At 35.4% G+C, this 16,247-nt stretch overlaps 3 protein-coding genes and 1 non-coding gene across 6 annotated transcripts; 2 read left to right on the top strand and 2 right to left on the bottom strand.

The window, feature by feature from the left end:
• Nucleotides 1–690: 690 nt before the first annotated feature.
• Nucleotides 691–5,479, bottom strand: LOC105458853 (ras-related protein Rab-27A). Its single transcript, XM_011704424.1, has 5 exons — nt 5,075–5,479; nt 4,090–4,160; nt 3,544–3,658; nt 2,351–2,463; nt 691–2,257 (listed from the first exon to the last, which is right to left on the bottom strand). Exons 1-5 carry the CDS (start codon nt 5,216–5,218, stop codon nt 2,074–2,076), a joined length of 627 nt encoding a protein of 208 aa, XP_011702726.1. The 5' UTR covers nt 5,219–5,479; the 3' UTR covers nt 691–2,073.
• A 268-nt stretch (nt 5,480–5,747) lies between these two features.
• Nucleotides 5,748–9,491, top strand: LOC105458851 (migration and invasion enhancer 1). Of its 3 annotated transcripts, none has more exons than XM_011704422.1 (5): nt 5,748–5,896; nt 6,234–6,350; nt 7,153–7,250; nt 7,320–7,500; nt 9,415–9,491. In XM_011704422.1, the coding sequence occupies exons 2-4, from the start codon at nt 6,310–6,312 to the stop codon at nt 7,481–7,483; spliced, it is 303 nt and encodes a 100-aa protein (XP_011702724.1). In that variant the 5' UTR covers nt 5,748–5,896; nt 6,234–6,309; the 3' UTR covers nt 7,484–7,500; nt 9,415–9,491. The 3 variants fall into 3 exon arrangements, with proteins under 3 accessions (XP_011702724.1, XP_011702723.1, XP_011702722.1); XM_011704421.1 differs by lacking the exon at nt 9,415–9,491 and adding an exon at nt 6,032–6,156 and having other exon boundaries at nt 5,753–5,896; nt 7,320–7,566; XM_011704420.1 differs by lacking the exon at nt 9,415–9,491 and having other exon boundaries at nt 5,753–5,896; nt 7,320–7,566.
• Nucleotides 7,492–15,311, bottom strand: LOC105458852 (molybdenum cofactor sulfurase 3). Its single transcript, XM_011704423.1, has 7 exons — nt 14,434–15,311; nt 11,248–11,404; nt 10,486–11,157; nt 8,568–9,553; nt 8,275–8,469; nt 7,970–8,187; nt 7,492–7,893 (listed from the first exon to the last, which is right to left on the bottom strand). Exons 1-7 carry the CDS (start codon nt 14,516–14,518, stop codon nt 7,708–7,710), a joined length of 2,499 nt encoding a protein of 832 aa, XP_011702725.1. The 5' UTR covers nt 14,519–15,311; the 3' UTR covers nt 7,492–7,707.
• Nucleotides 15,312–15,796: 485 nt separating this feature from the next.
• Trnas-gcu lies at nt 15,797–15,878 on the top strand. Its single transcript has one exon. It is a non-coding gene; the product is annotated as a tRNA-Ser (tRNA).
• The last annotated feature ends 369 nt before the right edge of the window (nt 15,879–16,247 follow it).

The following is a 16,247-nucleotide window of genomic DNA, read 5'->3' as shown; positions in this document are numbered from 1 at the left end:
TAATGTCACGTCTATTTTTTTATAATGCTAATGTTGCTTTATTAAAAGTAACTGAAAAGTAACGATTCGTTACTTTTTGAGTAACTGTAACTGTAACATGTTACTTTTTGGAGTCGGTAACTTGTAACGGTAACTAGTTACTTTTTGAGAAACAAAAACTGTAACTGTAACTAGTTATTTTTACAAAGTAACTTTCCCAACCTTGTATGTAACATATATAGGGTGTCCGTTACAGATTAATTCTAAGCAGACTATGGTACTAAATGCTGGTGCACTAGAAAATCATATAAGGAATCAAGCTAACAATCTTCATAGACAACTAATACATATTCTGCAGAAATACAGAGACGGTTATTAGCAGCAAACGTTCCACTTATTCCTGATGAGTAAATATTCATTATTCGCACGAATTTATAATTTATACTTGTAAAAAGTTTTAATCCACTAAAAATGGTTTAATTTAAACCGAAACATATAGGTGATTTATTATAAATCAGCAATAAAATGAAGTAACGTCACGGGGCGGCGATTGGCTTCATGTAAAGACTGTTTCAAGACCGACGAAAATACAGCGCGCAATTTGTATATGGTTGGATATAGTAACAATAATAATTATTACCAACATCGAATTGCATTGGCGTTACTTCATTATTGCTGATTTATTCTTGAAAGCCCCAATTTCTTTATATATTTTTTTCAATTTATTATAATTGTATCTAAGGATTTATTAGTAACATATTTGCGATTTGCACCAATATCGTGCTTTCTCATTTTCCTTTATTGCTTCTCATTTAAATTTTCATTGTCTGAGCCGTTTTGGTGCTTAATTATTTCAAGTATTTTTATTCTAAATTTCAGGTAAGATTAGAAAATTTTTTAAGGCAACTTTGAAATATTAGAGTAAAAAATTATATGTCGTAAATTAATAGAAGATAAAAATTCCACGAGATTATATCTAGCCTTTTCTACAATTAGAATTGCGAACTCTATAAGATAGTAGAGACTCAGTAACATGTTAGTTTATACTACATTACGTTAAATACGTTTTATGTCTTCTAAACGTATCTAATATTTTATAATCGATTAAAAACTGTATATAAAACCAACATATGCTATTTGGAGAAGACTCACAATAGTATAGTATCAGCGAGCTCTATAATCTCTTCTGCTATGTATTATCTTCTATTGTCATCTTGATTTTTTTAAATAAAATTTTGTGAGTCACATGAGAATATACATAAATGTACGCGGAACTGCATATCATACTTACTAACCGATCGACATTTTGCATTCAGAATTAAATGATCAAAGAAACAATTTTTTTCAGAATTTAAATTTAAAAGTAAAATTTCAAAATTTTCCCTGAGTACTAATAAAATTCCATAAAAATCCGATTTTTAAGGATAAATTCTCTAAAAATTCCAATTTTCTAAATTTTTTCAGATAGTAAACACTCTGTAGTAAATGACAAAGTAATTCAGAATATTTTATAAGTATTCCTTATAAATATTACTCATAATGAGATTCGTATATAATACTGAAATGTGTGATTATTGTCAGTTAAACAATTAAATTAAGCACTTTATCATTTTTCTTCGATTATTTCTTTCCCTTTCAAACATATTTATGAATTTTGTAAATTGCTGTTGTTCAACTTTTTTAACTATTAACATAATTCTAAAAGATTTGTCATTTCTTATGATAAATCTTTATTTTTTTTATTTATTACTAAAGAAAACTCGGAGAGTCGAAATTGTTTCATTAAATTTTTAAAATAAAGTTTATGTTATATTTAATTGTTTAACATTTTTGTTGCTCGTCTTGACCTTTTTCTCTCTCTCTTTACATCTTATTTCATTCAAACTTTCTATTATGAAGACAGATGACAAACATAAAATTAACGGAATTATCTTCCGATGTTCTGATCTTGCAACGAACATGCTAATCGAAAGAATTTATGACGAGATTTGACATCTGCTTCAGAAACTGAAGGCGTCAGTTTCGTAATATGCTCTCTTCCCTTTGATTTCGGCATATAGAATGTAGTTTGACAAACTACATGTACCGGCACTGTCAGCAATAGCAGGAACTCCTGGGTGGCGGAGTGTCGCGCTCGTGGCATTTTAAAACTTTTTGATGCGGTAACGGCGACTTGTCCACCGTAGCCTCCATTCTACGCATTACGCGGTCCAGTAAAATTTCCACGGCGCGCTCAACATTTTGTCCGGTTGCGGCACTCGTCTCCAGATAAACCAAGCTAAAAAAAAGAAATATAACGCGATAGAGAAACTCCGAAACAAATATTTCTTTTTTAAATGACGTTACATACGTTTTACTATTTCTGACTTACCCGTGTCTTTCAGCGAGATCCCGTGCTTTATGTTCGCTGATGACGCGCTTGTCCTCAAGATCGCATTTGTTGCCGCAGAGAATTATGTCTGGGTCATCACAATATGCGTGGGTCTACAACGTATATGTACATAAAAATACGATACGTTAATTCAATAAACACAAAAATTGCCCGAAAAAATTGTATTAACAATAAAATTATATAACAAGAAAATTTTATACAAAACAAGACATCTATTATTAAATTTTGTAATCGTAGAATTTCGATACGCTTTAAATTAAAAATAAATTTCTTATAGTTCAAGAGTTAAATTTCTTGTAGGTATTCACTAATAAAACTTTTACTAAATGTTTGTTTTAATTTTTAAATCAAACGTTAGCTTGAGTTGTAAAGTGTAGAAGAAAAAATATACGTACTGTACATATTTTAAATATATATTCTAAATATACATTCTAAATATATGCGTGTACTATTATAATCAGCAAGTAATAGTATCGATCAATACTTAATTAAAGCATCACGGAAGAATTTCCGTGCCTTTAATTTCTATCTAATGTTACATTAAGTAAAGAATTAAAAGAATATTCATGCAAAATGTTATGCGCAAAAAAGTAACAAGTTCTTAAAAAGTTCTTAGATATATATTATTGCATAATTTGATTCTTCCTGATAACAATTTTTTTTATTATTATTAATGCAAAAATCTATATAATTTTATATTGTTGCGTTTTCATATTTCTATACTTCTTCAACAGATGTGTCACATGAATAAATACAAAATTTATATCACCTTATGTTGACTTATGCTATAATTCTTTAAATAGTATTAATAATATTAATAATACAATTTCTTTCCAAGTATTTTAATGTAGTAGCATAACAATAAATGTATTCATTTAAATATAAATTGTACTTTACAGTACAATCCACAATATTTCATTCTAACTACATGCTCTATCTTCATGCATCAAATAGTTACTAGATTAGTATAACTACATTTCGGTATGACACAAATGTTACAATGTTACTGTGCTGTTAATACAAATATTATAATACATGCCGTTTTGATGATAATTTTAAAAAAATAGAATAATTTAAATTACTCAAAAAATCGTTCAATTAAAACGCATGCGCGAATTTCTCCAAGCGTGCAACATTTATTATATAATAATGCTAAAATAAATGACGAATACCCGAAGCTGCTCCAGCCAGTTTCTAACTTCGAGAAACGACGATTCATTGGTCAGGTCAAAAATTAGTAGGAAACCCATGGAATCCCGGTAAAAGGATGTGGTTAGACTTCTGAACCTGAATATTAATAACGTTAAGCTACTCGTGTGGAATGTTAGATTGGGAGGTCTTAAGCCTCTGTTTGCACATGCAGGATGCAACATCATACATATTGATTAGAGGCATACACCTATGCCTCACATGTTGTATATATTTAAGTCTCGGCTCTTTCGGATCTTAGAATCACATTTCTTTCTGTATTATGCAATTTGGCAAGCTTTCAACTAGATAGTTGAAATCAAGATATCACAATGCAGAATATAACAACAGAATCTCGCGTTTATCTTATCTCTATCATGAATAATGTAACATAAATATGCAAGTATATCTGACTTCGCTTGTGCTAAAATTCAATATCGATTTATCAAAGAATATGCAGCAAATGCATGTCAACTGATGTTACATTCCTGTCGAGAAACTGCAGTCGTAAAGTTCTCTGATATATTTACCTTTCCTGGCCGGCTGTGTCCCAAAGCTGCAAGTGCACTCGTTGACTTCTGCCATTCGCCGTTTGGTATATCTGCAATAACAAATGACCCTTACTTCTCCGTGCGTGAAATACTGTAGCTCTTGTGTCATTTGTCACTTGCCAATGTACACAATACACAAGCACGACTAATCCACATGCAATACTTTTCACTTGGCTCGCGTGGGATCATTAATTATTCAAAGTCTGTCGTCGCAGTCCCCTGCTTTGAAATATGCAAGAGGCTTCTCTCAAAAGTCACGCAGACTTCGAACGATCGATGCAACTGTGTTGCCGTCAAAACCCATAATCCGTTAAAACCTTTGATCGGCTTTTAAAACCTGAATTCACTAGTTAAAACTAGAATGGTTGATTAGACGTAAAATCGAAAACCTATGTGGACAGTACAATCATAGACTTGTTTCGCCCCGTAAACAGGTTGGGAGGGAGGAGGGAGTTGAACCTCGCTCACCTCGCTATGCATGGAAAACCCATGTGAAACGTTACAGTTATAAGACCTTGTTTTAACTAAATTTAAAGCTAATTTTAATTAATCGGGTTTTAACGGTTATGGTTATTTGACGCTACCACCCAAATTTGGCGTTACTCATTGGCAATGTTTACACCATTATACGTTCAAGTCCGCGACCTATATATACTCTATATTCATCCTAAACACGACAGTGACAGTCACGGTGTAAACAGTTTATCTATTCGGACTAAACGTAAACATATAGGGTAACTATCCCTATTAGTGTGCCTGTACGTTTTAATGTGCTTTTATATTTAAATAAGTCATAAAAATAAACTGGTACAAATAAATAGACAAAGCGTTTTTTTTTATTAAGTTAAAGTATTAACTTAATAAAGAGCACACTTTGTCTATTTATTTGTACCAGTTTATTTTTATGACTTATTTAAATATAAAAGCACACTAATAGGGACAGTTACCCTAGTCGTTCTCTCACCACTCGTTTCTCCTTGAAATCGATCCCCACGGTGGATATGAATCTGGAGTTGAAGGTGCCGTCCGTGTACTGGTGGAGGAAGCTCGTCTTGCCGACGCCGGAGTTCCCGAGCGCCAGGAACTTCACCAAGTAGTCGTAATTCATTCTGGTTATCGTCAGGCGACACGCGTCAGAAAACGAGCCTGCCGAGATCCGGTCGCCGTCCGTCCTCTTGTCAAACCCTGAATATCCGACCCTGAAGGGTCCAAGTACCACGGATCTCGTATAGGTAAGTATCGGAAGACGGGCGCACCTCTCGAGGAACGAATGCGTGTCCTCTCCGTCGCCGACCGTCAAAGGCGCGCGGCGATCAACGTGGAACACCTGTTGCCTACGTGTGTGTCACATACACACATACACACTGTGTGTGTGCCACTTTCGAAAGGTCCGCGCCCCCCCCCCCGTTGACGCGGCACGCCGCCGAACTGCGCCGCGGACCAGCCGATCGTCGTCCGAGCACGTCCGAGAGGATCGATCACCACTCGCGTGGTGCTCGCGCTCTCGCGTCTCTCCACGCTCACCACTCCACGCGGTGCGGCGACGCGAATCTGACGCGTGTCAAGTCGCACCACCCCCTTGGGACGAGTCGTGACGGCAGACGACAGATGGGTCCGCGGCGCCGCGCGGAAAGAAATGGCGTCGACGTGCCGCCGCCGACGGCGGTCGCAGGGCTGCCACCAGCCACACTCCGCAGCAGCTGCCCCGAAAGCTCGAGATCGCGCAGCGAACGGGGTGAACGCGGATGGAGTGTCACGAGAGCAACGACGTTCGATAACGAATGAGGTAATTGTCGAATGAAATTCTCGAATCTACTGTGCGCGCTCCGATTTTTGTTTTTGTTTTTTTTTTTGTTTATCACGTAACGTGACCACGTGAGTTGTAATGAAAAACCGAAAAACGATTGTTTACTGTACGTAGTCGCTGTATCGGAGTCAATCGGATGACGGATTCTATTTCCGAAGCTGCCACGAGCGTACGTACATACGTTACGTGTGTCAACATAATGTAAAAGCAAAACGAACGGCGCGTGTAAAGTGCAAACGGTATTATTTTTGTTACCGACTATTGTTCGTAAACATGTGTTAGGTTAGGCTACGCTCTAATTGACCGCTGCTTTCAGCGGCTGGATGATCAATAATCGGAGGACACAAGTACGTTGATACGCTACAACGATTCGTGCTTTAAAATATGGTAAAATGACAGAAGAGATGGACGTGAAAATTGATGTTGAATATTGGTGAGTATATAGATCTACGATCATCCAGCAGAACTCTTAACCTTTAGAACACACGATAGGGTCGTTGATCGTGTCGACTGTTATATAACATTTACATACAATTTTTTTTAATGCACAACCTTACAAACACTTTCTAAAGATGTTGAAATATATATAAGAATTATTTAATATAATAATTTTTGTATACTTGTAAAAATGAAAATTAATTCAGACACAAACGACACGATCATCATCATGTGTATATTTTTGGTAATTCAAGCTATTTATCGTTATAATCAGGATTTTAATTGTTTTTGGATATATGATTTTCAAATTATCTATTTAATACAAGAACATGTACTGCTTCATAATGAAATTGTTTCTTTGCGATTTCTGTAGACAATATAAATAAATAGAATATTAAAATTATATGGCATACTTAAAGTGTGTATTTTTTGAAAGGCAACTTGTTTGCGAACTAATTTTGCGACTAAATAAATTATTATAATTTAGAATTAATCCAGACACAAACGATACGATCATTATTATGTGTATATTTTTAGTAATTCAAGCTATTTATCTTTATAATCAGCAGGATTTAAATTGTTTTGTATGATTTTCAAATTTATATCTGTTTAACACAAGAACATGTACTGCTTCGTAATGAAATTGTTTCTTTGTGATTTCTATAGACAATATAAATAAATAGAATATTAAAATTATATGGCACACTTAAAATGTGTATTTTTCAAAAGGCAACTTGTTTGCGAATATCTTGCGGCTAAATGATCTATTATAATTTATAATTACTATAATTTTGCAGTGGCTCGTGTGGACACAAGAAACAATTTCTTCAGTTGGCAGAGGAAATAAAAAAGAATGTCCCCAACGCTACGGTCGCTGGCACAGCAGGAAGGCAAGGCAAGTTGCGAATACAATACACATGAATATGGATGTACAAGTGGAAGTTTTATGCCTGTTACTTTTTAGCCTCTTTCGAAGTGCAAGTCAATGATGAATTGGTATACTCTAAGCTCCAGACGCTCGCGTTTCCTGATTTTATTGCAATCGCGGATATGATCAAAGATGTGTCTACGGGTAAACCAGTGAAAAAAATTGACCAGCAACAGGCGGCGGACTGTGTGATATTATAAACGTTTTCATAAATCAGGTATAGATTAAAAAACTCAATTTTTATTGATATTTGTTACAGAAATAAAAATTTGTTATAAATATATATATATAATATTTATATACTTAATTATAATATGTAGTCCTAAGTACTTAAAAGAGCATATGAGATTCTTCTGTAGTTTGCTCATGACAAATTTTATGTGCAAAGTTTGGACAATAACGTGAAGTTAAAAAAATAAGTTCTTTAAGAGTAGTAAATATGATCGCCGATCTTAAGTGTACCTGGCGTATTTTCCAATCTAGTTAAATAGATTCCAAATCTCAGCTTTCCATGGAACTCCTCTGCTAACGTTCTCAATGGCTCGATAGTCTTCTTGCCGGTCGTTTGATCAATGCATATCATTTGACACCTTGTGCAAGGACCGTTTACCTGCCGTTAAATGCAATTGTAGCAATTTTGAATAGCAAAAAAGTAGCTTGGTCAATATGAAAAAAAAAATTCATACTTTAAAATTGTTATTTCCAATGCGAACATTTTCCCATTGCATTTCGTCAAAGGCTTCGCAGCCTTCCACAATAATGTTTCCTCTGAATCGGTGAACAGCAGTGTCTTTTCGGAAATCCACGTCGTCAGATACCTTGTCGATGAGCCATGAAACACTTGCTCCATTTACTGCTAAATACTGTGCCTGACTAGAAAACGATAACTCTGCCTGGTCCAATCCTGTAAGAGAAAAGCAATAAGTTTTCCACTAATATAAGTAATTGTAACTTCAAGGCTTAACATAACACTTTAATATTCCTTCGGTACCTTTCTTTTGTCTCGCATGACTTTGTCGAATTAATTTAAGATTCGGTTTGCCCAATGCCAAACTCAGCCACTCAGAAACCTCCGATCCGCAATCAATACCTTGCACTCTACTTTCGCATACTCTGCTTTGACATACAGGATGTTCCGTTGATTTCTCATAGGCATTCTCTAAAGGTATTTCAATCGTTGGCATTCCTAAAACGAGATTTATTATCATTTATGCTGAAATAACGCTATATTAAGCTGTATTGCAAAATACTGAATTCATGAAATTAACTTTTTTTTTTAATTACCTGGATACGTTAGTTTCATAATCTTTTGCTTTCTCAGAATAACAGGATTAAGCAAACATAGATTCGTATGATGCTTCTGCGTCAAGCAAGTTCCGGAGGATGTCATTATCATCCATTCCCTGTCATATTCCAGACCCTTTGAATTCAAATTCCACGAATCTGCAATTTCATATGCTCCGCACGATTTGATAGGATATATAAATAACCGTTGCAACGTACATTTGCTTATTTGCGTACTTATTTTGCTAGAGTTTATAGAATTCATAATACGATCGAGGCTCTCACTTTTGTTATGGAAATTATTTCGCAAATTGTTATTCACAATATTTTTTTCGCTATTTGTAATACACGGAATGGAATAATCTAAGATATTGGAATTGTAAAAATGTCTGTGGTTTTTATGAATTCCCTTCATCTTGCGGTCTTCCCACCATTGCGGAACTTTTCTGATGCACGGCTCGTCGATGAAACACTTGGTGATCATAAGTAGGACTGTCTGAACGTCTTTAATCGTGGACATGTATCCGAAGGAGATTCTCACTGCCCCGGTCGGTTTCCCGTTCATTAAATCTGCGGCACCGCCGCACGTGTATCCCGCTTCGTAGTTCTGAAGAATCTCCCTGGGCGAGAGAGACAAATGTCTCTGGCACGCGCCGGGATTACAAAAGCAGCCGGTCCTAAGGTGTATCTTAAATAATGCCGCCATATTTACGACTTCCATGTATCCCACGTATTCACCGTTCGACCGGATGAGATTGAACGTAACGATGCCCCCTTGCGAACTGCGATCCTCGTAATCGGAATCAGAATAGAGTTTTACAGCTGGTTTACCATTACAATGATGTAGCGTCAGCAGGCAGTGGTGCAGCGTCTTGGCGAGAGACAAAACGTGTTTCGATATTTGATCCATTGTCAGCTTCGTAAGAATTTCGAAACCGTATTGTAGCGATGCAATAGACAGAAACGGCACGGTTCCATCTTCGAATCTGCGAATCAAGATGTGTTTCAGACAATTCATTCATCTCGAAGCCAAACGACTCTTAAGGTACGATTTTATGCTGACGCTCGATGCTCATTTTTAATTTCAAAACAGAGATCACATGCAGGATTGCCACAAACCTGGAAAACCTGAAAAAGTCAAGGAAATTTAAACTGGCCAGGGAAATCCTGGAAAAGTCAGAGAAAGATATAAAAGAACCTGGAATTTTGAACTTTGCTCACAATTTCCTTAAAGGGATCATTTGTTTTATCGACGAAACTCAATAATTTTTGTAGTGTTTTTGTATGTATTGCTTTTTTTATTTGAAAATCCTTTTTCCGAATTAAACAATAGACAATAACAGAATTAAATGATTTTGTATGAAAATCGAAAAAATTTTCGAAAATTACGATTTTGTTCGAGACTTCTCTCTGTTATCGCAATCGAAAATATTCTGAATATGTAGCGATATTAAAGAAATGTATATAGGAATCTTTTTTTGCTTTTACCACTGAGTTTTTGTCTGGTCCCAAAGCAACGAAAAATTCAGTTGTACCAAAGGAATTTTTTTCTGTAGTTTAATGCATAGCACCAATGTCAAAGCGATGTTAATAATTTGTTGGCCTGAATTTACATTTGGGATTATATTATGTTATTAAACTTCTAAATTTATATTGTTTCTAATAATATAAGTTATCTTTTTTTGTAATACGTATCTTTTAAACATTAAAATTTAGAATTATATATCTGATACTGACATGGAAAATTTTCCACTGTTGTCTGAAAATCGTGGAAAAGTCAGCAAAATTCATTTTTTGTGGCAACTCTGACATGGTCAAAATGACGAATACCAAGCATCAATTTTGATCATGTGATCTGTTTTGATCGCTAAAAATGAGCGTCGAGCGTCAGTATGAAAAGGTACACTTTTATACTTACTTTTGACACAACACTTGACGTTTTCTGTGAAATCTTTCAGAACTTAGAGCGACGTCCACGGTACCGCCGCCGTAATAAATTTTCTCTAGAACGTCCGCGCTCGCGTTTCTAACTAGCAGGGCGCCGATACCAGTGGGATAGCCGAACATTTTGTAGAAAGACAGGCACACGAAGTCCGGTTTGAAAACGGATAAATCTAAATTGTTCGTTGACACGAAGCCGGCCGCATCGAGCAGGACGTACCACCTGGTCGAGGGTTCATTGGCGAAAGCGGAAAGCGCCCCGGCCTGCGCGTCGCCGATCCATCCAAGGGGATACTTCAGTCCCGAAAAATTGCACTGCGCGGAATATACGAAGAGGGAATTGCCGCACCGTTTCTCGTCGGGATCGCGAGGCGGTGAAGGCTGGCTAAGCACCTGGAACGCCTGATCGTGGCCCAGGCAAACGACGTCGGCGCCTCTGGCAGCGACCACATCTCGCATCCCGAGGACCGACGTGTGATTGTCCTGCATGTAAACGAAACTGCCCGAATGCGGGGACATTTTCGCTGTTCCGTTGTTTTCACTCGTTCTAAAGCGGAAGCTTTCCGCGACTATCTTTAGACTTGCCGTGGCGCCCGAGGTGAAGATGACGCTGTACTCGTCGGGATTTGTGTTGAAGTGGCTCAGAATTCTGAGAACGATGATTCAAATCAGCTGTAAATTCGTTATCGGGCTGCACGCGCCCATTTATCTGCATATATGGCTGTGTGTGATCTCTCACCGGTATCTCGTACGCTCGATAATGTCCTGTGTCGATGAACTCCCGATACCGAGGGAGTGCGGATTTGCGTAAAGAGAGCTGTGCAGATCGGCGCTGACGTTCCTGATCTGCGTGTCCGAATACAGGGTTGCGCCCGCGTGATCCACGTAACACTCGCCTGAGGAAGGAGCAACATTTTTTATGTAACGCACGTCATTCATTTTAGTATGTTTCGTTTTTCTTGCATTAAATTAAATTTAAAATATGAAAAAAGTATTAAAGATCTTTTTGTTATCAAATAAATTTTATTATTGATCCTACAATGATAAGTCAATAATTTAGTATCGATTTTTTAATTACGATAAATATATTTAATATATTGGATTGGAAGGAAAGTAATGTCGTTTTCTTGTTAGATATAAATAGATGATTGATGTTTTATTAGAAAGAAACTTTAATCTAAATGTCATAAATCTGTGCTATTGTGACAGAGCTGAAACCTCAGCGTCATTTAGTGTGAAAATTGTACGTAGAAACATTTGTGTTCATTTAAAATTGAGAGAAAAACAAAGTTGTATTTTTGCTATTTTATTTCCAAAAAAAAATACGACAAACGAAAAAAATATATGTTATGTATGAAAAGGCCATAATCGAATGCATATACTATTTTTTCAACAATTCTTCATCTGTGTAAAATTAGCCCCCCAATGTTGAAAAATTCAAAATTTTCTTTTTTCAAACATTTGCCCATTGTTTGCTCACGAATGCTCCATTGAAATTTTTATTTACCCCCCCCCCCCTCAGTTCAAAAGTTATACGTAAATCAATTTTGAGGAACTAACTTCATACTGGCTTCCCAATGTAAAAAATCTAAATTTTCTTTCTGCAAATGTTTGCCCACAAATGCTGCGTTAGAATTTTTGTTTGCCCCACTCTAGTTCAAAAGTTATACTCAAATTAATTTTAGGGGGAAAAAGCCAACTTCACACTGGCTCCCAATGTTAAAAAACAAATTTTTGTTTGCCTCTCTTTAGTTTAAAAGTTAATATACATACATAATTGAATTTGAGAGAAAAATTATCATTACTTGGATCTATACTTATCTTTACTTATCTTTAATACTTAATCTTAATTTATCTATAATAATTGTTTGCTTATTTACAAAAAATTTCCTGAGTCATGAGTCGTCAAAATTTATAATAATGCCGACGTTAGCTAACTCAAAGTGTATAACGTGGATGTTGCGCGGTCAGATTTATATCTTTTTTGTATATGCGTATATGTATAAGTGTGTATGTGTATATAGTTTATTTATATGTAACTGTTAAATTGTTAATTTATATCATATTCTGGGAGAAAAGAAGCAAAGATTATACATGATGTTCTAGTCCCTTGGTGTAGAATAGCGTAGGAATTACAATTTGCAAAATTGATTTGCAAATATAGAAGATTTTGAACTAGAAAGGGAGCAAATAAAAATTCCAATTTGTGAGCAAACGATGGACAAACGTTTGTAAAAAGAAAATTTTAAATTTTTTAACATGGGGGACTAACTTTACTCAGGTCAGATCATCACTGAGAAAATGTTTGACATGATGTTCTAGTCCCTTGGTGTAGAATAGCGTAGGAATTACAATTTGCAAAATTGATTTGCAAATATAGAAGATTTTGAACTAGAAAGGGAGCAAATAAAAATTCCAATTTGTGAGCAAACGATGGACAAACGTTTGTAAAAAGAAAATTTTAAATTTTTTAACATGGGGGACTAACTTTACTCAGGTCAGATCATCACTGAGAAAATGTTTGACTTCTATGATACACGCAACGAATTACAGCTGCCTGAAAAATAGCAAAAGGTTATAGAAAACAATTTTAATCAGTAACGGCCGTTACATTACTGATTAAAGTTGTTTTTAAATATAAATAAAATTGCTCCAATTTTGAGTTGAAAATACGATACGAGTTGAAACACTTTCCTTCAAACTTAATAATAAAAAGATTGCAAAATATTAGCCAAGTTTATATTACATTTTTAAATATTTATGCAGAATGTTCAAAAGTCGTCGAATATTCTTTTCATTAATATTCATTTTGAAATTGATCTTATAAAAATCTAATAAAAAATCTTAAAAGTCGATCTTTCTAAGAGAAATGTCAAAGTGCCTATAATATTTGTATTAATTAATGATCGCGAAAATAAGAGATTAGAAAGAAAACAAATGAAATAAAACACAAATAAATTAGATAAATGAGAATGGCGCGATAAAATTTCGTGCGCATAAAATTCATATATAAATATAACATATTCTAAAATTAAACATTACAAACGTCGAACGTTTCGGCTGCAATAAATAATAAAACTACAGTCTCTACAAGAAAACAAATGTTAAAATCACATCCTTTACTTAATTTCAAATAAATTGTACTTTAATATCATTTTAGCTTGAACAAAAATATTTAAAAATTAGAAGAACAAGATAAACAATTATTTTCCTCGATGTTCTCGCTAAAACAGAAACTGAAAGAACGTCCGACTGCTTTAAAACGTCATATAAGATAATAGAGCTCTATTACGTAAATAACTAGTTATAACGATATCATCACGCGTCCTTGTCACGTCACCGTCGCGAAGTTGAACACGTTGCGTATTACGTAAATATAACTTCTATATTGTAAACGCAAAGGTTTCAAGAAGCCGTAATGGAAATGCATCGATATCTAAAATAAACTATCAAACCAGGTTTTATGAGCTAGCAAAGCGATAAATCAAAGCTCAAGTCTTTGTAACTAGTATACGTTCGTTATAATCGGGTTTTAACGAAACTCATGATCGTTAAAACCCGATTTCACTAATTAAAACTAGTTTTTAATAGTTGAAACGAGGTCTATAATTGTACTGTTTCACATGTGTTTTCGACTTTCCAAGCGAAACGAAGTCCAATCCCCCCTCCCTGTTTACGAGGTCTATAATATTGTACTGTCCACACAGGTTTTTGATTTTACTAAATTTTACTTTCTAATCAACCATTCTAGTTTTAACTAATAAATTCGGGTTTTAACAGATTATGGGTTTTGACGGTAACATATATATTTGAAGCTTAACGAAAGGGAAATAGTGCAGAGCAGAGGCAAGAGCAATTAATAGGCCTCATATATTCACACGGCATATTCCCTTCCTCTCTTTCCTCTTCTCTTTCCAGCACCTACCTTCAAGTCTGGCGAATTCGCTGGCGAGCGATCGCACAGTGGCATCGTCGTAAATCGGCGTAAATGGTTCCATCATGGTCTCCATGTCGATCGGTTCCCGTGTCAGATGTTAGAACTCCGTGGTGGCACACTGACAACGAGAGTCCCAGAACTCCACTATCAACACGGCAAAGATCGAAGATACGCGAGCGATTGCTCAACCGAGTTTCAACTACTGTACACCGTCGTTAAACCGTTGCGTTTAAGGTGGAACACGATACGAAAGAAATTGAACGGAAGGCACCGCGGACACACAGTCGTCCGCGCGATTATCGCGTTTATGCATTTATCTCGTATAACAAGTATAAATTAACGCGGATTATAAGGATGCCCGCGGGGCATATAAGACGAATGTCATTGTCGAGCGGACTAGCGGAGCAGGAATTAGTCGGCTCGGCCCTCTCCAACGCGATATCTGTGTCGTAGATATACGGCGCATAAAAGAATTTGAAATTTTTTTTTGTATATCTCTATCGCCGCACGGAAGATGTACAAATTCAATGGTAAATAAACGATAGAGATTTATCGTGTGTGGGATTGCAACACGAGAACTGACGTTACCGCATTTTGCTATACACGTCGATGCGTGTCGTTGTGAAATTGTTTACTTATAAATATACACCTAAGTACATGTTACGTACGGGTGCCCAACTGCACTGCGAGGCTTATCGATATGTGTCATGTTTAGACGCTGATACATGCACAATGATCGGTGTCGCATGATGAAAAGTCGAGCTGATGAAAGTACTTAGCTGATCGCTCAGCAATTGATACAATATTTAGTATACTTATACACGTATCGTATTTTATAAATTTAAGTGAATTAAATTTAAGTTTAAATAAACAAGGTATCGTACTTTATAACATATTTTATAAGCTAATTATACTTATACTTCAAGTTTATATATTAATAAATAAAAATATTTTAATCTCTCGATTTCGCGTTTTTGATCAAACAAATTGGAAAAGATTCGTCGGTGTTACTCGATATGTGCAGATTTCAATGAGATTGCGTCGCGAAATCGCGCCGAGTTATTTTAACTCGACAAAAATCGAAATGACCTTTTCGATTAATTTTTTTTTTTCATACGGCGCACATATATCAATCGCGTTATAACTGCCGTTTGTTCGGAACCGCCTTTTGAAATGCACACACCACGGCATACACTTGCAGACTAATGCTGATATATGTTTTACATCGGATAGTACATTTTTTTTTATTGCTCAGCTCTTGTGTAATTCATGAAAGTTGCAAAGTAATGGCGTTGTAACGAATCGAGAGGCCACAGCTTACTACGAACATTTCGAACTCCTCCATGTGCGTGACGAGGTGGCCGAGTGGTTAAGGCGTTGGACTGCTAATCCAATGTGCTCTGCACGCGTGGGTTCGAATCCCATCCTCGTCGTACTTTTTTTTTACTTTCTCGCGGAGAAATTTCACGTTACATAAGACGATATTAATCGCAGACATGATCTGCAATTTAATATTTAATATTTAACAATATTTAAATAAACGTTATGATAATTCGACAATATATCTGCGGAATAATCATGTAGAAAACTAATGCCATTTCTATTAATGTAAATTAATTTTAATCTCAATTTTAATTTATTCTTTTTTTAATTCTTAGAATTTAGATTAAAATTAGAAAAAGATGTAAAAATTATATATATAAACCGAGATTAAAATTAAACCTTAACATACACGATTGGATCATTTGTGGCAACTATAATTATATAATTTATATACCTATATATATATATATATATATATA

Source organism: Wasmannia auropunctata, unplaced genomic scaffold (genome assembly GCF_000956235.1).
Source record: "Wasmannia auropunctata unplaced genomic scaffold, wasmannia.A_1.0 LD334278.1, whole genome shotgun sequence".
Lineage (NCBI taxonomy): Eukaryota > Metazoa > Arthropoda > Insecta > Hymenoptera > Formicidae > Wasmannia > Wasmannia auropunctata.
This window is presented reverse-complemented; position numbering and strand designations above follow the sequence as displayed.

What these genes read in the sequence shown, in the direction of transcription:
- LOC105458852 (XM_011704423.1), bottom strand. Translation starts at nt 14,518, where the DNA reads ATGGAGACCATGATGGAACCATTTACGCCGATTTACGACGATGCCACT. An exon ending in CGTCAAGTGTTGTGTCAAAA is followed by an intron (nt 9,554 to 10,485) that starts GTAAGTATAAAA and finishes CTTGATTCGCAG; the next exon opens with ATTCGAAGATGGAACCGTGC. An exon ending in TATGAAACTAACGTATCCAG is followed by an intron (nt 8,470 to 8,567) that starts GTAATTAAAAAA and finishes ATCTCGTTTTAG; the next exon opens with GAATGCCAACGATTGAAATA.
- LOC105458853 (XM_011704424.1), bottom strand. Translation starts at nt 5,218, where the DNA reads ATGAATTACGACTACTTGGTGAAGTTCCTGGCGCTCGGGAACTCCGGC. An exon ending in GACACAGCCGGCCAGGAAAG is followed by an intron (nt 3,659 to 4,089) that starts GTAAATATATCA and finishes ATTAATATTCAG; the next exon opens with GTTCAGAAGTCTAACCACAT. An exon ending in GATCTCGCTGAAAGACACGG is followed by an intron (nt 2,258 to 2,350) that starts GTAAGTCAGAAA and finishes TCTTTTTTTTAG; the next exon opens with CTTGGTTTATCTGGAGACGA.
- LOC105458851 (XM_011704422.1), top strand. Translation starts at nt 6,310, where the DNA reads ATGACAGAAGAGATGGACGTGAAAATTGATGTTGAATATTG. An exon ending in AAAATTGATGTTGAATATTG is followed by an intron (nt 6,351 to 7,152) that starts GTGAGTATATAG and finishes ATAATTTTGCAG; the next exon opens with TGGCTCGTGTGGACACAAGA. An exon ending in TGGCACAGCAGGAAGGCAAG is followed by an intron (nt 7,251 to 7,319) that starts GCAAGTTGCGAA and finishes GTTACTTTTTAG; the next exon opens with CCTCTTTCGAAGTGCAAGTC.